This window comes from Plasmopara halstedii (genome assembly GCF_900000015.1).
Source record: "Plasmopara halstedii genome assembly, contig: Scaffold_3060, whole genome shotgun sequence".
Classification (NCBI taxonomy): domain Eukaryota; phylum Oomycota; class Peronosporomycetes; order Peronosporales; family Peronosporaceae; genus Plasmopara; species Plasmopara halstedii.
The window spans coordinates 2,760,022-2,781,813 of NW_020189964.1; the positions used below are offsets into that span (position 1 = coordinate 2,760,022).

Below are 21,792 nucleotides of genomic sequence, written 5' to 3' on the forward strand. Positions count from 1 at the left end.
ACGCCCATATTCGGGACTTTCACTTAACGTAATTTATTGTGTCGTCACTATACTCATGTTGTGGAGCTATGTGCGAGCCATGAACTCTCGTCCGGTCAACATAAAGCTAATTAATCATTCAAAGCAAGTAAATCGTTATTGTGAACGCTGTGATGCCGAAAAAGCTGAATATGTACATCATTGTTCAGTTTGTCAACAATGCGTGTACCGTATGGATCATCACTGCCCCTGGACGGGCAATTGTGTGGCTTGGAGTAATAAGAAATTCTTTTTGCTCTTTTTAATCTACACGTCGTTAAGCTGTCTCTTGTTTAATTTCATGGTTGTTAAGCTTGTTAAAGACACGAATTATAATAATTTCAACGCTCTCCTGTGGTTTAGTCGAATCATGTCACTTGGTATTGGACTGCTGCTCGGTGGATACTTTGCTTTTCACGTATGGCTACTGCGAGAAGGCAAGACGACACTCGAGTTTCTCGCTGGCAAGAGAGGAGAGTTAGCTAATCATACTTTTCTATACAATGTGACTGTGTATTTTGGCAACAACGTCAAGAGCTGGTGGGTACCCACAACGCCGCAACTTCCAGATGCACTGAGTAATAAAGAGGTTGAAGACGATGACAAAGATACTGTGCGGTTTGTAGTGATATAAATTTAACAACAAATATAATAAAATGCTCTACCTTCTTCATACCATGCTAAACGATTCCAAACTTACTTTTCTTTCTTTTTTTCTTTTCGTTTCTTCTTCTCCTTTTTACGTTTCTTCCGCTCTTGCTGCAAATCGTCAAACATCTTCTTGTACACTGGCAACTTCGATTCGTACAACTTTTCAATCTCAATCGCCATTTGATGCACTGGTTCACCAACGCGATTGAAAGTTTTCGCATTTGCTGCCATGAGCTTAATGTCTGCAGTAAATTGATCAATTTTTGTGTACTCTGCATGTTCTACCTTTTCCTTCATGCGAGTCAAATCCATTGGATTCTTCACGTAATCAAAATAATTTGGTACACCCAGTCGCTTGCAATTATCCTTTGTAAACTTTTGTATGAATGGATTTCCTGCCTTTCCATTCACTACCCACCCAGCCCATGTAAGCGCACGCAATTCAGCTACTAATGGGGCTAACAGCTTTTGCAACACAGTCGCATCTTCTCGTTCTCGTTTCTTTTTCTTTTTCTCCTTCTTCTCTTTTCGGTCTTTATCATCCTTAGCCTTTCCCTTCTGTTTTTCCACATGAATAGCTCGTTCAGCACCCGTAGGTGGTGGTGCATGGATAAGTCCTTGAACTTTCCGACTACCAAGTGGATGCATTATAGGTCCACTCTTATTACCTGCAGGAAGCTGAAATGCACTCTTCACTACACTCTCAGGTAGTGGCTCGATAGGACGATCAAAAGGTACGCCATCTAATAGTGACAAAAGGTCACTTTTACATTCTCCTGGTGTAAGTGAATCTCGAGCATCCCCTACACCACGTAGAAGGTGATGATAAGTACCCGGTAGCGTCGTCTCTGCCATCTTGACCAAATGCGGCTCCAGCTTATAATGTACCATTAAATTACGATAGTCTACTTCATCTGTCTCAACTGCAGACATTCGTGTAAATATTCAAGTTATTAATGGTGCTTAAACTCTACTGTGGGATTATACATACGTACTGTTTTGGGCACCTTGGACGAGGTAGAATTGCTCTGGAACGAATGAAGTGCAGAGAGTAATGATTGTCAATTATAAAAATTACAGCAAAGATGAAGGCACGAGGGTATGGACACGACGTGAAGGCTTGTGAAAACGTACCATTGGCCATGTTGACTGTACACCTCACTCACTACCAATTGGGAAGAGGATTTGTTCCTTGGGTTTGTCGTTTGGTAAACTAAGTATTTTCTGCTGAATCGGTGATATAGAGTGTAAAACTTGTGATGTGAAGGACTAAATTTTGACTTGAACATTTGTCACGTTTGACAACTTGACGCAATTATGTCGCACTTCCCAAAATTCTCAATTGAAGGAATAACATCAACGTCCAACGTTAAATTTACTTTAGTACTATTATTTTTTGAATTTTAATACTTTATCTTACCTTTTTTAAAAATCTTAATATTTTACTATTTCAAGAAAAGTAATTGCGGTAAATAATTACTACCAGCATAACAGATTGTTAATCAGTGTACTGACTAAAGTAAGTCTGAACCATTCATGCTTGGAATCCGTACGCGCGGTGCGCGCGGTCTCCTAGCGGCTTCACGTCACATATTCAGCTTATCTCACAACTCTAATAATGTTAATCAGTGTCTTCCGTACACATACATGTTTTATTCGTCGCTCAATTCGATAAATTCAAGTCAGGAGGATGCCGCACAGGTTGATGTCATTCGTAATATTGGTATTTTGGCGCACATTGACGCTGGTAAGACTACAACAACGGAACGTATGCTTTATTACTCTGGAACTATACAAAAAATGGGTGAAGTACACGATGGAGATGCTACGATGGATTTTATGCCTCAAGAACGTGAGCGAGGTATCACAATTGGTGCCGCTGCCATTAGCTTTCCATGGCGTGATCATCACATCAATCTAATCGATACACCAGGCCACGTTGACTTTACAATTGAAGTTGAGCGCGCTGTACGTGTGTTGGATGGTGCTGTAGCCGTGCTCGACGGTGTGTCTGGCGTGGAAGCCCAGACCGAGACAGTCTGGGAACAAGCAGATAGATACAAAGTGCCGCGAATCGTCTTTGTAAACAAATTAGATCGCGAAGGTGCCAGTTTTATACGATCATGTGAGTCGATAAAAACTCGATTTGGCGTCCAGACATTGTGTGTTCAACTACCTGTTGGAGAAGAAGCAGAATTGAGTGGAATCTTGGATTTAGTTGATATGCAATTGATCAAATGGTTGGATAAAGAAGGTGAAGAGATTCAGCGTCTTCCGTTGCTACCTTCTGCAGGTGGTGTAATGGCAGAGCTGTATCAGAAAGCAATGGAAGGACGTCAGAAACTTATTGAATACGCTTCAAACGTTGATGATGAACTAGGAGAACTCTTTCTAATGGATGAGACAATTGACAATGCGACGTTAAAGGCAGCATTGCGACGAATTACAGTGCAGCGTGATATGGCTTCTCAAGTTGTCGTGACACTTTGTGGAAGTGCTTTGAAAAATAAAGGCATTCAACCGCTTTTAGATGCCATTGTTGATTATTTACCATCCCCTTTAGACTTGGCTCCGTTTGAAGCGCACGCTGTCGTATCAAACACAAAAACCCGTGGTCAGTTCAAAGAGAATCAGATAATACAGCTACAACCATCATGTCACGAACAATTGTGTGCCTTAGCGTTTAAAGTCCAACATGATCGTCAGCGTGGTCTTGTGGTTTTCTTTCGTGTGTATTCAGGTGTTTTAAACGCCAAGTCACAATTAATTAACGTCTCTCGTGGTGGGATAAAGGAACGTTTAACACGTTTAATGCACGTAGCTGCTGATGATGAAGAAGCTGTGGAATTTCTCTCAGCTGGTCATATTGGAGCTGCAGTAGGATTAAAACACACATTTACAGGCGATACACTTGTAAGCGCGAAAGAAAGTGGTCATCACGTTATTTTACCTGGTGTTCAGATTCCAAAGCCAGTCTTTACGTGCTCTATTGAAGCAGAATCAAGTGCTAAGCAAAAAGACTTGGAGACAGCGCTAGAGAACTTGCAACGTGAAGATCCGAGCTTTATCGTAACTTTCGATGACGAAACCGGTCAGACTCTCATGTCCGGTATGGGAGAACTTCATCTGGACATAATCAAACAGCGACTGAATAGCGATTATAAGCTTGAACCATCTATTGGTGCAATGCGTGTAGCTTACTTGGAAAGTATTACCGATAATGCTGCCATTCCATACACACACGATGTGATGTTGGGTACAGATCGTCACTTTGCAAAGCTTACAGTGGACGTTGCTCCACTTCTAAGGATAGAGAGCCATAAAGAAGATGAAGATAGTACAAATATCATTCAGTGGATGAACCAGGGAGCAAAGAAATTGCCTCATGCTTTTACTTTAGCTATTGAAGAAGGTTTACGTGCTAGTTTCAGTCGTGGAGTATTGACCTCGAACCGTGTGGCGTACGTTAAAGTTTGTGTGGATGAAATCAATTGCGAATGGGATGTCAACTCAAGTGCTGTATCGTTCCGTGCAGCGGCTGCATTGGCATTAAAAGAAGCTTTAAAAGCAGCAAAACCTGTGATCTTAGAGCCTATGATGAAACTAGAAGTACGTTCGCCTGATCGCTTTATAGGTGACGTACTTGCCGATTTGAGTTCACAACGACGTGCACATATTCAAAATGTGGAATCTGCAATTAAAGATGAAGGTCGCAAAGTGATTATGAGTCAAAGTCGGTCAGTTGTCTACGCTCTTGTACCTCTTACTCATATGGTTGGCTATGCTACGACGTTGCGATCGAAAACGCAAGGAGAAGCTTCCTTTGTTATGCAGTTTTCACGTTATTCAGAGGTGTCTTGAACCCATCATTTGTATGCTTACAATATATTGGGTATTTGAAGTTATTGTTGTTACTTCACAACGATGAGCTGTGACTTTGGTTGTAAAGTGGTACATTCATATGCCCAGATTGTACTAAATTCTTGGCACGATGAACCAAAGGCACAGGTTGTGCTTGTATAAGTGCCAAAGTTGTGGCACGAATATGGTACATTTTTCCGCTGATGTACCAGCGAACAATTGGGTACCATTACGACTTAATGAAAGACTAGTGATACCAGCTACAAGTTGTATCTGTCCAACAACGTTCCACTCGATAGTTTGTCCATTCAACTTTTTCAACACTCCATCACCAGCTCCTACATTATCATAGTTTGTTTCAAGAAGAAATGACACTATGTACCCCATTTCTCGCAATTGGTACAGCATTGCGATACATTCGAGATTTAGTATTAACTCTCCACCAGTCGTTTCTACTAAATTCTCCATAGAATTTTGAATATATGTATATATTACGACGTTAGATCTTGATTGATAAAAACTTAAACACCATGTGATGTAACTGTCTGGATCTCTTGAATGCGCATGAATCGTATTTCCACCTTTCCCAGTGCATCCGCTAAGATGTTCTAATTCAATTGTAAGGTCCAAATGATCCAAGCAGCGATTTGATCGTCATTCTTTTGAGAATCATAACGGGTACCAATTCGTTCATTATGGTTGTTATCAGCTCATGCAAATAGCTTTTGATCCTTTTTGCGATTCGAACTGTGTGTCATTGCAGTAATTGAGCCATTACCATACGTGCGTCGCTTCAAGATCACACTCGCGTAACCAATCGACACTATAGAGAGAGGATGTACCCTCTGGTGTCCTATACAATCGAAGAGCGGACGATGTGACATAAAAAATGCTTCGTCCACTTAAAGTTGTGATTATCCACTTGATAAATGCGACCGATTAATCAACGTGCATCGTGAATACAAACTACACCTCGATGAGTTGTTAACGAGGACTTCACGAAGTAATGCTAGACGCATAGATTATATCCTTGGTGAGGAAGTAAGCTATGCAAGCATAGTTGAGAAAATCAGTAATATTTATGCGGAAGGAAATGGTAGCTCGATTGCGAAGTAGAATCATGTATTCACGGATAGAACATTTGTGGTAGTACAAATCATATGCGCGTTGCGCAGGCTCCTCTCTTTCAAATGAGGGGATGTAAGTAGATGGGCTCCCATGTAGGGTCATCCGTGTATTTCTCGCGGGTAAATGTCGAGCTTTACGCGCGAGCCGGCTTACTGAGAATTTATTGGGCTCTATTATACCTGGTTGGGGTCAATATAAAACTTGAAAAAAAAACTATTCTTAAAAGTGGTGGAGCTCACAGATCTCAAAATCAACATCCGGACATTTTGAAGCCCTTTGAGGCCTGATTGATCCAAGGATTTCGTGCAATGACGAAATACGTGGAGGCATTGGGGATGCCATATGCGCGCGCTTGCGATGGAGATACTAGTAATATTGGTCGAGATTTGTTTGAGTCTTCCTTTGAGTTCTGAAGGATTTATCAGCGTGGAACGTTGTCTCGTCCTGGATCTTGAATCAAGTTGCATTCTTGTTTATAGCATGGCAAAAGGCTCTGAGTCATATATTCTTAGAAGCATTTGCTGCCATGCGTTACCCCCCTTGTGAAGCATTACATGCCAGAAATATCAACTTTGTATGGAAGCAGAAAGCCGTTCTGAAGCGGTTTCGAAGCTCTAATCCCTTGGTATAAAACAAATGATTGTCTCACTTGATAGGCAGCAATGTTGGTAAGTGTCTTGATCGTGGTTAAGAGGGCAGAAGCGACAATAGGCGCGCCTTCAAGATGAGACAAACATAAGCCATCGTATATCGCAGTGTCCAGATTTTTTGCTGACATGGATGAGCGATGTCATGTCGCGGTCCCTAGTGTGTCCCTTTGACGGGACAGTTGTTCACACCTTTAAGATGGGATTCTCTGCTCGAGATCCTGCTAAAAGTAGAAGGGCAAGACACTTTAGTTGTTGTGAATAGCCTATCCTTGTTTTGATGTAACGACTTTGCTGAGGTAGCACTACCGTGCGATAGGTCCACCGGGCACAGAAAATCGCCATAATAACGTGGCGTGGATGTCTTTACATTTGTGGTCGGACTAACCGGGATAGTAACGGTGGCTGTAATCCTCTCATATCACCACCAGCAGAAGCTCGGGTCAAGCTTGGGGAATCGGCTGTAATGAATGTTTGTAAAGAGCTGCAAGGCAGAGACATCACCAAGTTTTAAGGCGTACACTCGAGCACCGCTCTTAAATGTTCAATGTGGCTTTCGGCACCCATCTTCCTGTGCTCTCCTTGACTATCGACATACATCGCCGAAATAGAATTATGCATAGCCACGAAATGGCCTAAACAGCTGTAAAATAAGACCATCAAATGTCGCTGGTGCGTTATACAGTCCATGTGGCATAAATTCAGAGCATCTCGCTTGGAACACTCTTTCCAATGAGAGGGTTATGTTCCTTCCATGCACAGTATTAATTATCCATCGACCAGGTCAAGAGTACTAACCAAAGTGCAGCTGAACGTGCTGCGCGGCCCACCATTAGGAGAAGCTAAGTACATCATCGTCATGAATGCGTCTGTCATTGAAGACGCTCGCAAATTACTGCATCCAAAGAATAAAGTGTTTATACTTTAAAAGCTTGCGAGTTATGCAGGAAAACGATGATGCGGCGACAAGAGATCCAAAACGCGTATCATCCCCTATCGGAGAGTGCGACATAACTTGAATCTTGGGACCAAATGTTCCGTCTCACGGTAATGGACCTCACAAAGAGATCGATGTGACGTCATTAAATTTTTCGCGTAAAACAAGATGCAAATTTGGTGAAAAAACTAACGTTTTTTATTCTGCGCCGGCTTTCTGTCTTAGAAAAGCTAAGGGCAAGTGGCATATCGAGCATGCTCATAATAAGCTCGATGCAACCGCTTTTCCAACGAGCATGCCGACTCTTAAAGAAGACGTACTGTAGAGCGGCATGATTGGTTGCACCTTGTTCAGTGCCGGTGACAACGCTATTTAGACCGCGTCGCGCCTATGCAAAGACCTATTTCGGCGATATATTTCTACATATTCGTGATGGCACAATGAAAAATCACTGAATAGCTGCGAGCATCGCGCGAAGGTATGCGCTTCAGTAAGCTATTTGACGATGTATGTAAGTGTAGTTTTGGCGCCGACGAGATTTGTATTTCGGGGGTTATTTTACTGGAAAGTATAACTTGCAGGCACTCTCGCAGAAATGAGGGCCACCACTATCAATCAGCCAATGTCTCAAACCCTAAGAAAAATTGAGAACTACTACACAAGTTTTACCGACATGACACGGCCTCTCACCGACCTTTCATGAGAAAAATGTGTCAGGATAAAAGAGGCGGTCCTTATGGCTGTGAAGAAGCCTTATACATGCCCCATTTCTGGCTCAACCGGGTACATTTCGACCATTCCACAACACCATTTGTGACGCTTCAGACTTTTCAATAGGCCACGCGTTTATCTGGTTAGATACTTATAGGCATGAAAGCGTCATCGCATTTAAATCTCACCGGCTTAAAACCCCCTCTTGATGACAAGGAAGTACTCGCGACAAAGTATGCATTCGCCAAGTTCAGATTGCACCTGCCTATTTCTATGTCAATTTTGATTCATATAATGGTTCGTCGCACAGCGGCGTCGTCGCCGCAACTATAACAGAACATGGCTAACTACCTTAATTTCTTTGCTGATTACAACTTAATGAAAGATTAAAGCGGGGGCATGGCGGATGCGCTTTCCTGTCGGCCCGACGATGAAATATACCAGTAATCACGATGATGATGCCACGCAATGACGAGGCGATACGTACAAGGTATGGTTCAGATGTAACATATGTTGTGTTGCTGAAAGCTTGGGAAATAAGGAAACCTTTTAAACTCAGTTGCCTTTTTATGAAAGTTTGGTTGCGCGTTTTCTTGTATTCCTTATTACTAAGCCTAATATATCTCAGCACTGATCAATCAACACTAAACACCTGGTGGTCCCTTAAGTACAGAGTTTTGCACGACGCACACGATATGGCCGCTTCGAATATTTTTAGACATAGCGCTTGTAAGCGCCAAGCACTGGTGGTCCAATTCGTACAAGTGACATATCTCATATGAGTGCACATGCAAAACTCGTTGACAGGTTAGGTTCTCGCCGCATGCGTCGGGGTTACCTGACAGTATGCCGTTTTAGGAGATAACTTTATTAGCATAAACTTTAATTTTGGTCTTCTAAAAGACACAAACAGTAATATGTCTTTGTGGTCTTTGTGGCTAGTCTAAGCAAGACAACTTACACTAATGCTGACAGCGACGCCGTAAAGATTATCCTTTGGGTGGCTCTTAGAAGTTGTTTAAAATGAATTAAGAAATGTGTTTACGACCGTTTCTGGTAAGGGTTCAGCTAAGCTGTTTCTTGACAGCGATTTCTCTAACCTGGCTTTCCGATGGCCTATGTCTTGGATCAAAATCCACATGTAAAAGCCAGATTTGGCAGATTTTTGTTGAAGTTGCTCGGCACCTGATTGCATACGGCCACCGCTGACCATTCATCGACAGTTGGTTGGACGGAATGGTTAAATTGCTTGGTGGAGAGCTTGATTAGAGCACTTGCACAAAGAGACCACAGTGCTTGATTTAGTTGCTTCCACTCATCGAGTTAATGTCGTGTAAACAGTATGCCTGTATTCCGCTTTACTTAATTAATTTGCTAATCTTCGGGTTCTTTGGACACCACCAAGAACTGGCTTTAATCTTCGTGGACGAAAGTCGATGACTTGAGTTGACTAACGAATATCAACCCGCTGCAGTCCAGATCAAAACTGATGAATCTGACCATATGAAGATTGAGCGTCATGCTTTAGGGGCACGACGCTATTGCCGAGAGCCACTATATGCGAACGCAACATGCGACAGGCAGAGCACACTTAGATATGAGGGTCTAGTTGGTCTACCTTCAATGCGGTGTCCACAGTCCATAAGATTGATTGCGATACGCTACATTGTCCCATTTATGTTGAGGCCAGATAGAAGTCGAGTTCCACATTCAATATTCCGCAGGTCATGCAGATAGATTAAACCCGTTTTGCTGACGATGAAGTAGCATGTGTTCATCATTTGAAGCTGAGCTACTGAAGGCAGATATAGTTCAGACCACATGGGGTGTCTAAAAGCTACTAATCATGATGAAGAAGATCAGACAGCGTCATCCTGGTATTGGCATGATCTCGGAGATATCAATGTGTTGCCATAATCGAGAAAGCTCATGAGGGCTAGAATCGGATAGGTTGTACTTCGATGCCCTTGTTCAATAAGCAAGGGGTGGGATACTCCCTTTGGCATGGATGATGGATCAGCGCGTTCACCAGGGCTCCAATTTGTCTTGTAGACCTCATTTTGTGAGCTGATTTATGTTAAGGTTTAACTTTGGCAAGGTTGCTCTGGCGACGTCGGAGCGTCGATCTGGCACTCCCCTGTCTAAATACCCTCGAAGTAAGAGAAACGTGAATGAGACTGGCTTTCTTTTGAGCGCGAGATTTGATCGATAGCCGTTAGACTAAGCTCATGGAAATGGTTAGAGCTACTTTCAGAAAACACCGGCGGAGATTCACATCTTCTTTCAGTTTGACGTCGGGAAATGCACTTTGCTGAGTCGTACATTAATCGTATTTATCTAATTAACACGCTGAACGATGAAGCCGTTCTAATCAAACGTCTGCTTCTTTGAGATTGACACGTGAAGACACAAAATAAACAGGGAGTACGTTGCCTTCTTTACCAGCATCAAACTAATCCATGATCACCTCGGCACTATCACCAGGACCATGGTGGCCCCGCAAGGTCAGTATCTACTTGTCCAACTAGTCCGAGTACACTTTGTGCTCTACGACTAAGTGGTAGACCCGTGTATCAGGGCTCAGCCGTAACATGGCGACCAACTTCCGATTTTTGATCCAGAACCACCGTGTGATTTAGTCTAAGGCAACATTAATATAAGTCTCTGCAATTATTGCGCTTGCTGACGGACAAGCTTGGCCCGTTAGGTCAGGTCTAATCCATTAAAACTAGTTGGACATCGTCGTGAGATCTCGTCAGCCTCTTAAACGCAGAAAACGGACACAAATTGCGCAAGCCGTGCAATGACGATGCGAAAGTAAAAACATTTTCGTCTTTGAAGGTGTTGTTGTAGACAAATGTCTGCTTAACTATATAGCTCTCATGTAGCGCCCAGGAGTCTAAATCAGAGTTACTGAGACCGTTCTTACCGGAAAACACCTTGATTATCTCACCAAATATGACTCGTAGCGCATCAATTGCAAAGGCCTAGTCTTCTTTCGAGCTATTGTATATAACGAGCAAGTAAGAGCGATAATCATTGATGAGATCAATGCTCGTAAATTCAGGCACAAGAGGGAAAGAAGAATTCCCGACGCAGTAGGTACTTCAAGAGCTTCTACAAAGCGCGTGTCTTGCCTTAGGACAAATGACTGTGTATTCAGTGGGATCTCATTCTGGTGGCGGACTGGGTAACGGAGTACCTACTCTATTACAGTCTACATCCACATTATACTACTGTCCCACGGATTTGGAGCGAGACTTAGAAGCACAAAATGAATACCGTGATGACGATTTCTGAACCGTATTTGCGCGGTATGACAAGGGCGCTCAGACTTTAAGTAAGAGAGGTTAGCGAGTTATGCTAACCTCTCGATATGCGCTATACGGAATTTCATCATGATGATTAGTGACAAATAAATCATTTCTGCAATTTTCATTTTTAAATCTGCAACAAAGTGCAATGTGACTTTTATACAACTGTTCCGAATATGCAAAAAGTACACAAGATCACAATGTTTAAGTCTTTAAAGTAGAAGGCGAATTCGTGATTCGGCATCCAGGTGGTGCGGATATATATAATTAGTGTTGCTCAAACTCGAAAGGTCAACAATTTATATGTGCGACGGACACAGCACCCATTTGCAGTGATCATCATGCCATTCTCTGGCAGCGATGAGCTGTGCGCAAGGACACATGAGCTTTATGGAATTTTAAGGGCTTGGAGCAGAGCATGCGTACGCTGGCAACGAAAAAGGGCTTGCGTAAGAAATCAAGATCGCACATAGGTTTTTGAAAGCATGTGTGATTTACCACTTGATTAGCCCTTCTGACACAGTACATCGGTGCAGAGTTGAAGGGTTTGTATGTCTTACCACACGTACTTTGCACGAAACAACGCATATGTAGTATTTCGGGTGCTCATAGCCGAATCATCCATAACAGATGAAGAGCTCTGTTTTCCTCTGGTATTATCAGTATAAAGTCGGCATTCTTACCGTCTTGCAATTTCTTGCATGTATACTTAAGGAATATCCTCAGGAGCTTTTATATGAATCAAATAGAGGAGACTGGTACCTTTTACGAGTGCACCCGATTGTTGTCACAGAACAGTAAAGCCTTTATGTGGACTCTTCCCTTGGTTTCGCTAACTAATTTGCACAGATACCTCAGGACCAGGTTGTACTGTTCACGAGTAAACAGTTGCATGTCTCCACGGGATCTGGACACATCACCTTTATCACGCTTCGATTCCGCCTAACATAGACGAACCCGTGAAACTGAGACGCTCTCTGCCGTCACAACAGCGATTATCTTTCAATACATCGACCGAACCTGTCGTTATACCCCATTAGCGTAATATTGGCTTACCATCACCATTGAACATCAAGTTTTACCAAAATAACTAGAGACATATTACTCAATAACCTTGCTCAATTATGGTCTACTTTTAAGCTTCGTGGCCGCTCCAAAAGTGCTTCTTCTTTATTAAAAAAGCAGCATGATGACCTACCAAAGCCTTTTTACGATTAAAGCGCGTGGGACCTTTTCAGTGTACTCACTACATTTATCATTTTCTTCCACGTTGCATATGCCTCTTCTACAGAATATTTTCACGTAAGTGACCATTCTGCGCACTGCCTCCTAGCTTGGACTACTAGCGCAACTTGACTTTGCCCAATCATGGGCATGACCAAATTCCTGGCAATATCAATCTTCCTAACGTTAAGAAAGAAATGTTTACATTTCTCCCTTCGAAGAGCTGGAGGGCCTCACTGTGAGAATAGTTTGCGCTCTCACAGAAGCCAATGCATGTCGAGCTACAATGCTGGCTCTGAGAAAGAATGCGCTTGACAGGTGCCTCTTTACTGTGCTACCCAGAGTTTTTTAAGCTAATAATCCCCGCCACGCGAGATGTTACTAGTCTTGGAGGTTGGGCCGCCAATCGTACCGTCCTCTATTGACCAACTAAAGACAAAGGCTTGTAAAATGAGTCTTTTGGTCCAAAAAACAAAATTAAGCATTCAAACCCCGTTCACATTCATTTTGAAGATGGCAGTCGAGCTAAAGACTTGTGCTCCCAGATATAATAAGGCTGCATCTCGCATAAATTATTTCACACCCAAAGATGTGTGTGCTCGCTCATTTAGAAGCGTGCATCATTCGCTCATAATTACACGGTGACAAAGATTCGGAATTGACTCTACTTTTTAGTGACGCTGAGTATGCATTCGCTCAACTGTCGATAATAATGACCTCGATGTAGCACATAACACACGGATTTGTCCGGTAGGGGCTTATCATCGTCATTACTTTTGCATGCTAGTCATGAACTATCTTGTTCCTTTACTTTCACCCGCGGGACAGTAACGTACCACAAAAGAGGGAATGATTTCTGTGAAAGTCGATGACTCGGCCCCGCTTGAAACAGAGTAACTGCGTGCCGCGCTATCCATATTCGAGTTGAGAGTTCGCGCGCGAATGATCCTTCAGTAAACAAAACTTTCTGGCTTAATGACAGTTAAAGCGCCAACTTCTCTCGGTCAGTCTGTGCCCCGCCTCTTCAAGCTTACTGCGTGCTGTCTATTTTCTCATTGGTTCATTTGGGTAGAAGAAACTGTAAAAGTACGTCCAAGTTTGAAAACACCTAAATTGAAGGTGATGGCAGACTTCTTGTAGTATCGCGAGCATTTAGCGTGTTCTTCATGTACGTATCGCACCGAGACGTTCGCATAAACCTCACCCCGTGTGAGACGGCGGAAGTTTTGCAATATGTGCCGGGCGCGACCTCCATTTCACGAGGATTGCTTGGGACGCAGGAATATCCACGATCTAGCGAGTGCGTCAGAGGCAAACAATTAGATAAGCTCTCAGTAACAATGAAGCACTCAGGTATCTCGTTGTAATTGTTATGCTATTCAGCCCCCTACGCTTTAAACTTAGTGGAGCAGAAGACGAGCTCCTATGCAAATCTATTTCCAGACCCTACCGGGGAAAAGTAAAAATTAACGTGCGCATGGCGGCCAACTGTAATATACATAAGCTTTATGGTAGCCTTTGGTAGTCAAGATCAATGATTGGAGGCTTACAAAAGGGAGGTGGCTATCTTGGGCTATGAACTTTATAGTTGGTCGCTGTCAGAAATTTTCCGGACTCTTCGAAATAATAGAATTCTATGCTAACTTTAAGGGCGACGAGAAACTATGTGTCATTGCTTAAACCAAGATGAAATCTGTAAAGAAATTGATGCTTATATGTCCGCGCGTCTTACCAAAAGGCACTTGTCAATCGAATTGGTCTTTGACATACGATTTCATCCATGTATAGCCTGAAAGACACGAACCATGGACCGGTATCTAAAGCTAGACCCGGTTTAAATAGGCTAATAAAAGTTGAGGATGGAATGGCAGCGACCTGACGTCATCTAATATGTTTTTTCTTAGTGATGTAATGACACTGCTGGGGCAGTAACTTGCGTAATGCGATGACCATGCGGAACAATTAAAACTCACTGGCTTAAGGTGGAGGAATTTTGATATTCTTTCATTGGATAACCCGGTAATCCTAGGGGTTGTAAGCCTTCCCCGTTTGGCCCACGCTGACACACTCGCTAATTTAAGAGACTTTCTTTCAAGGGATATGTGCAGAGAATCAAATAACAATCAAGCTGTGCCGTTAGAACCCGAGGAGGAGCTTACGTTATCATTCGCCATAGGTGTATCGAACACACACAATCACTGATTTTGAAAAGTATAACGGCTATCACCAAGGATCATAGAGCCCCATTTATCCATTGGCAAAAGAGTATGACAAGTGGTGGGGAGAGGCCTACCACGGATATATCCGCGGATCAAAAATTCATCATTAGATTAAATTGGGTATCGAGAAAATATTGCGTCACACGGCAATGGCCCTTGCCGAGGGGGCCGTATCGCTTGAGAGACGTTTCCTTTTGGGCAAAGCACGAGGTGAGTCTTAGTTCTCGGGGCGGTACAGAAGCCTATAATGCGCGTCGTGTTGACTCGTAGTAAGTGATGTAAGCACAACCTGTTCCACAGAGACTCAGTAATCAAATGGCGATAAGTCCTAGCAGATCCAGTGAATAAAAAGGTCATAACGAGAGGTAATCTTTCTCGGCAACCGTGCCGCGGAAGGTTATCTCTCGTAATGGCCTCTTTATTTCACGCATGAAGGGTCAGCTTCACGGCTGTACCTCTGTTGTGACTTCCTCCGATTATAGAACAGAAAGCTTTCTGGTATTGCAAATGATATGCAGCAAATTTAGCTAGTTTCATCAATGTTTTGTAGACAAACTGGCAGAAATAACGGCGAGTACAATTTACTGAATACATATACGCACCATTATACTCCGGAGTACTATTTAATTTGATCAAACTAGCTACGCGTTATCTTCTGAAGTGTGGACGAGCTAAGTATGGCGGTTTGGAATCTTTTGTAAAAGCAAAATTATGAAAAAAATATTAATATCCAAGCTATAGACGAGCGTGGATCTACTCGCTTTGTGGTGGTGCTGGGTGCAAAAGATGCCTCACCATTCTTCGGAGCTAAATTATCCAAATATACAGCACTAAGAGCTCGTTCCAATGCTTTCTTGTTAACATTGAGACAAATATTGCAAACTTGTCTATGGGAAGCCATTAACATTGACGAGTTTGCGTCACTTCATAATGAGGCTACCTCTGGCATCACACAAACCTGAGGGGATATGACGAAGGCGACAGTGCAATGATCGAAAACTTTTTTCGTAACGAGGAAGGTCGGTACGGACATTCATTGACTCCAAAATGCGAAAGTTTTGATATGTTAGTCATCAAGTCATCAATGAATGTTGTCAAATTGATAAAATGGGAGCAAAGTCTTTGCATCCGCGTGGAAATGAAGCTAATATCTCGCCCCGCAGCGCGAAGAAAAACTAGATTGTTTCACGTACCGAAAGGAATAAGCTGAAAATCCAACAACCACTTAAATGAAGCTTAATATCACGAAAGCGACAAACTCACCGTTAACTTTACTTTTGCGTGAAAACAAAATCAAGCTCATTCCACCGTCCACTTGAGGATGACGACTGAAAGAGATTGCAGATGTATGGCGGGTCGCAAAAATGGCAAAGCAATATTTACTTAGTTTCGCATGATCAAGCTGGAACTTGTACAGGTGCGAAATTAAAGTGTGTGAGTGTGTCAGATTCATAAATAACTTGTTGTAAACTTAAGCGGATCATTGTCGGGCACTGTCGAAATGCTTATAAATTTAAGCAAAGTTACGTTCATAATGTCCGAAAAATGTTGAAAATAAAGATTTCGTGTTGGCATCAAAGGCTTTATCTCATCCTGTTGAGAGACATTATAAATTGCTACATACTCTTTGACGTTGACGATTGCTGATATCTGACAGTCTTGACCCATTAATTAAACGATCTTAGGTAAGAATCTTATAACGGTTGCTCAACTTTCGTACTTTCGTTCTGAATTCACCCCATATGTGTCACTTTTCGAAGCTTAGCTGGGTCAATGACGGTGATGACATGGTCATCATGACTTTCATAAATTATTATATTATAATTCTCTTGCCATACTTAGATAAAGATTAATACTTCACCCAAGTCAGACTCACGATGACATCTCGAAGCACCTCTCTTAATTCCAGATGATCATTCTTTGTGCTGACACTTCACTCAAGTAATTGCATTTTGAGAGATTTTTGTGTTTTCAAAGCCATGAAAACCAACAAATTATCCATGAAAATGATGGAACGTTCCACGATCATGCTGTTAAAGACAGTATACACTAATGGATCTGCACAAACTGCCAGAGCATGAGCGACCACATATTTGATGAACGCGAATGCTTCAGCGTATGCTACTTAGAGATCAGCTCTGCATCCGTCAATATCTCGAGGTGATACTCCCATTCGTAATAACCTCTTTCGGCGTCGTGACGTGCCTTGTTTATCATGCTCATGTCAGCTGTTGCTATAGCGCGATAAATCTGGTGCGACAGCAACACGAAATTGATAAGTTAAATCGATAAAAAGAGCACTCCACCAGTTAGATCAAGTCTATTTCCAAGATTTTGATGCTCTTCATCAATCCAAATTGATCAATGATTGCGTCAGCCTCATAATATCATAAGCGAAGTGGAAAATTGATATGCTGCTTTCATTTTCTAGCGTGCTGACATTCAGATCGCTAGACTCTTCTCTCCACTGCACGGACCATTACCCAAAAATCTTGAGGACCGCTATACACCATTGTCCGCTTATCCTGTGCATAAACTGGCAGCCAGTGTACCCCTAGCCATCTTCAAAGATGATTCAATCTAAATTTTCGATTAAACGAGTATGTCGAAAGTTTTGGACTGAACTAATTCTGAGTCAGAAAAATCAGGTTGTACACAAAACATCACCTTATTTGAGCGTACACTAATCAAATATACGAAAAAAATTGTAATACAAATGCCCGTTTTTCACCACGAGAACAAACGACGATCAGCCGTCAAGTGAGGAAAGCCCCCGGACGCACTTTGCTGCGCCGGTGGATAGCTCGTCTCCTAGTGCTCGTCAGAACGCACTGTATACATCTGTCTATACAGGATACTCTGCTGAAACTTCTTATCCCTGCACGAGTCCCTTGCGTCGTCTACAGCCGACGCTATTTGCCCGCATAGGTCATCTGGATCTCGGTCTTCTCGAGACTTATTCGGTCTCAATTAACCAACCACGGAGTGCCATGTTGCGTGCCAAACACATGGGATTTAAGAGTGTACGTCGGGTAGAAGTAAAGGCGGAGACAACGACACCAGGAGAGCTACGCGCCACCACAGACGCTTCAGGCGCTCGTGTGAGTGCGTCTCGCGGTCGTCGCACGTTACCTAAGCTGGAATTCACAGTAGATGAAGACGGCGCTGTGCTGCATGGTCCACAGCGCGGTTCCTATCCTTTCTTTGGCACATCCAGTACTAATTCAAATGCCGTCACGCAAACCGACGCACCGTTCCACACGGCGCTGGAACGCGACCTGGCCGCGAGTTTTCAGGCACTTCACATGCGCGACTTTCCTGCACCTCGTGAGGAAGAAGCGACTGAGCTAGTAATCGAGCAACCAAATAATCAGGAAAGCACAGGAGCTATACCCACGCCAATGAAAGATTGCGTACTGAACGATACACGCGCTACGACACTTGCCTTAAAATTTGATAATTCGGTGGGAAAATTTGTATGTGGATCATCCATTGAACGCTTTTCCGGTCATACTGGTGTATGCAAAGTATTGGGAAGTAAAAAATATCCTGTTAGTGGTCATAGCTTATGTCTGGGTGATCTATTACGAATTGGATCGGTTGGACTAGTAGTCTGTGAAATTAATCGCACAACGAGTGAAGAGACGGAAGAAGCACTGACAAAAGTCCAGTATGAATTTATAAAGGACAATTATTTGAGTCTTCCATTACAACAGACGTTTCACCCAACTGAACGATCGCCCGACTTTGAAAATAGTGGCGAACGCGATAAAGATGACGAACAGATTTTACGGGTCGGGGGTGATACATCCGACGAAGGTGAATCTGAAGAGGATAAGGATCGAAAGGCACGAACGAAAACAAGTGGCGATGGAGACGAATCTGCTACGATGCAACACAATAATTTACCGCTGGGTGTTGCAGGCACGACAGCGAAACGCTTTTGTTACATTTGCTACGATGGGGACGAAGATGCTGACAATAATCCGCTAGTTGCTCCATGTCACTGCAAAGGCGACACAAAATACGTGCATCTCGACTGTCTTCAGCGCTGGAATAATAATCTGGATGCCGATGGAGAGAATCCGAATCAAAGAGTGTGTGCAGTCACCAATACGGATGGTTTGGATGTATGTAGTATCTGCAAAGCAACGTACTTGACGAGCGTTCGATTGGACGACGGTCGCCTCGTATCATTGCTTGCGAAAAAGTTGGCACCGCCGTACGTTACCTTTGCAGTTGTCACTCAACACGAGACGCGAAATCGATCGACGGCACTGACAAACACGCGATTTCAACTGAGTTTTGCCAAGTACGTTTAGCTGAATTTATAGGTTAAAGTATAGAAGAGATTTGACTTTTGTCTGTTTCTTTGTAGCATGCCACGGAACCAGCAATTTTTGACTATTGGCCGGTCAACGACAAATAACATGACGCTGCGTTATCGTACAGTATCGCAACTTCATGCCAAGGTGAAATATCAGGATGTACGTACAAAACTTGAGGTGTGTGTTGTTTGAAGGGTTAAATGGATACTTTTTATACTTTCAGAACCACTTTATACTGTATGATGCGGCCAGTTCGAATGGGACTATGTTGTTTCTAAGCAAGCCGTTGGAACTGGAGTGGGGCAAGGCTATGCATGTGAAGATTGGACGAACGATATTGACTCTTAAAGCCAAGAAGAAATGGAAATGGGCAGGGACTTCGGGTGATGAAGAGGAAGAAGAGAGCGGATGCGTGTCTTCTCCACGAGCTGGTGCATCAAATGGAACCGGCGGAGGCTTTGAACATCGACTTTCAGGTTCGGTTTTGGCACCAAGAGGAAACGGATTTGATATGATTCGCAGTATTAACGATCCGAGCGCTGAGCTTGTGGCTACTCCGTACGTGGGAAATCTATCACGAACTTACACGGCACCGAACGTATTGAGCTCGCGTTTGAATCGCAGTACCCCTCCTAATACGCTAGCGTCAAGACCAATGCGTCAACGCTCACTTTCCAGCACCGGCTCAATGCTACGTGGAGATGGCAGCGCTGACGCGTTGCTGGTTCCTTCCGCGTTTCAGGATGAGCTTATGGCTAGTACTTTTGCGACGCAGAATTTTCGTGAATCGGCGGTCGTAAGCTTTCGCGACTTTGCTGCCGAGAATGCATCACTCTCATTGACATCTCGAATTGTCAGTGACGAGACTGTATCGACTCAAACACGTCCAGAGCTTCTTGTGTCACATGGATTGTACGATCAGATTGCGATGAATTCGACAGAGCGTGCCATGCACCAAGATTAATTACTGGGTTGGTGTGAATGCCGTTTCTATTTCTTACCTTCGCTGCTTTCTGGCGTGTGCTTTCTACTCGTATATTTAACCACAAAAGGATTGGCACGCAAAATACTTAAAAGATTGCTTGTTTCACATATTCGCATTAATTTTGAAATTGTAATTTCACTCAATATGAAAACACCAAAAAATTACACTTTTGCCCTAAGCTTAACGTAAAAATCAGTGTTTTCCTTCAAGAAATTTCTAGTGTAATGGCCTCATATGTGGCACTCGTGATCGGCTCAACTGGCGCTGTGGGCCGCGATCTTGTCGCAGATCTCGTAGCTTCTGCTAAGTGCGCAAAAGTTATTGCATTGGCGCGTCATGACGTGCCATTTTTGGAGTGGAAATCGACATTTCCGTCTCTGGACGCCGAGGCGGCAAAAAGCAAGTTGGAGGTGCGCAAGGTCGACTTTGACAACCTTTCAGAATCAGATATTGGTATTGCAGACAAAATTGGTGCTGCCTTTTCATGCCTGGGTACTACCCGCAAAAATGCAGGCTCGGCAGAGGCGTTTCGAAAAGGTGAAGCTTGAAGAATATATTTTTTATAAGGTATGATGATTAATCTTGACGATGCAGTTGATTTGGACTACGTGGTCAAGTTTGCTGAGTTATGCAAAGCCGCAAATGTCCCGTATTTCGGGCTTGTAACCTCGCAAGGTGCTAACAAGGACAGTTGGTTCCTGTATCCTCAAACAAAAGGAGAAGTGGAGGACAAGGTGCTACAAATGAAATTCCAACGCACTTCCATCTTTCGTCCGGGAATGTTGCAACGTGGAGATTTGATACGCGGGACAGAAAAATGGTTTGGCTGGTTAGTTCCAGGGGTGAGTTGTTGTATACAAGACGAGCAGTTTGGCAAGTCAGACTTATAAATTGTTATTGTTTAGGCTCACCAGATTAAGGTGAAAGCTGTGGCGAAGGGCATGGTATTTGATTACGAAAGCGACTTGGAAGGGATCAAGGAGTGGAGTCATGCAGATCTGAAAAAATTTGAGTGAACGCATTGTGTAGAACTCCAATCAAAGCTGTCATACGATATATTGTGCTGTTTTATTATACAATTTACTGCATCTCTACTTGTCTGAACGCTACCACTTCCATATTCGAACGGTCTCATAATGTTACTCTTGTTTCTTGTAGTATTGATCGACTAAATGACACTTTCACAAGTAATGGACATTAAAAACCCGACATTTTGATTAGATTTTTTCAAGAAAACAATCGTATATCGATTTCGATGGTGGAATCAAACGGTAAATGAACATACTCTACGAAGCCTATGGTACGATTTATGGTCAACTTGAATCGCTAATACTGGACCATTCTTTCACCTCAACTGTTCACATAATTACCAGTCCAAAGTTTCGTTGTGAACTTCAATTTGTCCCCAGTCAGCTGCTTCCAGCTCTCGTGGGTCTGTTTGATCACCTCAACAGCAAAATCTTTGGATTGTGCGTCTCCATTAAAGGCGAAGTCACTGGGCGGTTTGCCGTCTGGGACTTTATAGTCCCGAAACCAGCGGTATACTTGGGAAACTATGTCGCGCAGAGGCGTGTTTTGTAGGTCGCTAAGATCGTTAACATTAGCAGCTAAAGGGTCATTCACATTAATCGCAATCACTTTCCAGTCGGTTTCTCCACTATCAATCATTCCCAGCACTCCAAGCACTTTTACGGGATAAATCTCACCAATACTTGCTATATGACTGCCGATCTCACACACGTCAATGGGATCATTATCCCCGCCATATT

The 21,792-nt window shown here is 43.1% G+C and overlaps 8 protein-coding genes across 8 annotated transcripts; 5 read left to right on the forward strand and 3 right to left on the reverse strand.

Moving 5' to 3' along the window:
• Window positions 1–319: 319 nt before the first annotated feature.
• On the forward strand, window positions 320–652 carry PHALS_07069 (palmitoyltransferase, putative; the record flags this gene model as incomplete). Its single annotated transcript, XM_024720472.1, has 1 exon — window positions 320–652. The coding sequence occupies one exon, from the start codon at window positions 320–322 to the stop codon at window positions 650–652; it is 333 nt and encodes a 110-aa protein (XP_024585667.1).
• Window positions 653–714: 62 nt separating this feature from the next.
• PHALS_07070 (Transcription initiation factor TFIID, subunit BDF1 and related bromodomain proteins) lies at window positions 715–1,813 on the reverse strand (the record flags this gene model as incomplete). Its single annotated transcript, XM_024720473.1, has 3 exons — window positions 715–1,592; window positions 1,665–1,697; window positions 1,804–1,813. 3 exons carry the CDS (start codon window positions 1,811–1,813, stop codon window positions 715–717), a joined length of 921 nt encoding a protein of 306 aa, XP_024585668.1.
• A 392-nt stretch (window positions 1,814–2,205) lies between these two features.
• PHALS_07071 (translation elongation factor g) lies at window positions 2,206–4,530 on the forward strand (the record flags this gene model as incomplete). Its single annotated transcript, XM_024720474.1, has 1 exon — window positions 2,206–4,530. One exon carries the CDS (start codon window positions 2,206–2,208, stop codon window positions 4,528–4,530), a length of 2,325 nt encoding a protein of 774 aa, XP_024585669.1.
• A 4-nt stretch (window positions 4,531–4,534) lies between these two features.
• Window positions 4,535–5,503, reverse strand: PHALS_15208 (uncharacterized protein). Its single transcript, XM_036407248.1, has one exon. The coding sequence runs from the start codon at window positions 4,758–4,760 to the stop codon at window positions 4,581–4,583; it is 180 nt and encodes a 59-aa protein (XP_036263489.1). The 5' UTR covers window positions 4,761–5,503; the 3' UTR covers window positions 4,535–4,580.
• Window positions 5,504–13,657: 8,154 nt separating this feature from the next.
• On the forward strand, window positions 13,658–13,954 carry PHALS_07072 (uncharacterized protein; the record flags this gene model as incomplete). Its single annotated transcript, XM_024720476.1, has 2 exons — window positions 13,658–13,844; window positions 13,875–13,954. The coding sequence occupies 2 exons, from the start codon at window positions 13,658–13,660 to the stop codon at window positions 13,952–13,954; spliced, it is 267 nt and encodes an 88-aa protein (XP_024585671.1).
• Window positions 13,955–17,700: 3,746 nt separating this feature from the next.
• Window positions 17,701–20,002, forward strand: PHALS_07073 (fha domain protein; the record flags this gene model as incomplete). Its single annotated transcript, XM_024720477.1, has 4 exons — window positions 17,701–19,022; window positions 19,089–19,197; window positions 19,262–19,596; window positions 19,663–20,002. The coding sequence occupies 4 exons, from the start codon at window positions 17,701–17,703 to the stop codon at window positions 20,000–20,002; spliced, it is 2,106 nt and encodes a 701-aa protein (XP_024585672.1).
• Window positions 20,003–20,247: 245 nt separating this feature from the next.
• Window positions 20,248–21,039, forward strand: PHALS_07074 (oxidoreductase htatip2-like protein; the record flags this gene model as incomplete). Its single annotated transcript, XM_024720478.1, has 3 exons — window positions 20,248–20,560; window positions 20,618–20,865; window positions 20,929–21,039. The coding sequence occupies 3 exons, from the start codon at window positions 20,248–20,250 to the stop codon at window positions 21,037–21,039; spliced, it is 672 nt and encodes a 223-aa protein (XP_024585673.1).
• Window positions 21,040–21,373: 334 nt separating this feature from the next.
• PHALS_07075 (inorganic pyrophosphatase) lies at window positions 21,374–21,691 on the reverse strand (the record flags this gene model as incomplete). Its single annotated transcript, XM_024720480.1, has 1 exon — window positions 21,374–21,691. The coding sequence occupies one exon, from the start codon at window positions 21,689–21,691 to the stop codon at window positions 21,374–21,376; it is 318 nt and encodes a 105-aa protein (XP_024585674.1).
• Between the last annotated feature and the right edge of the window lie 101 nt (window positions 21,692–21,792).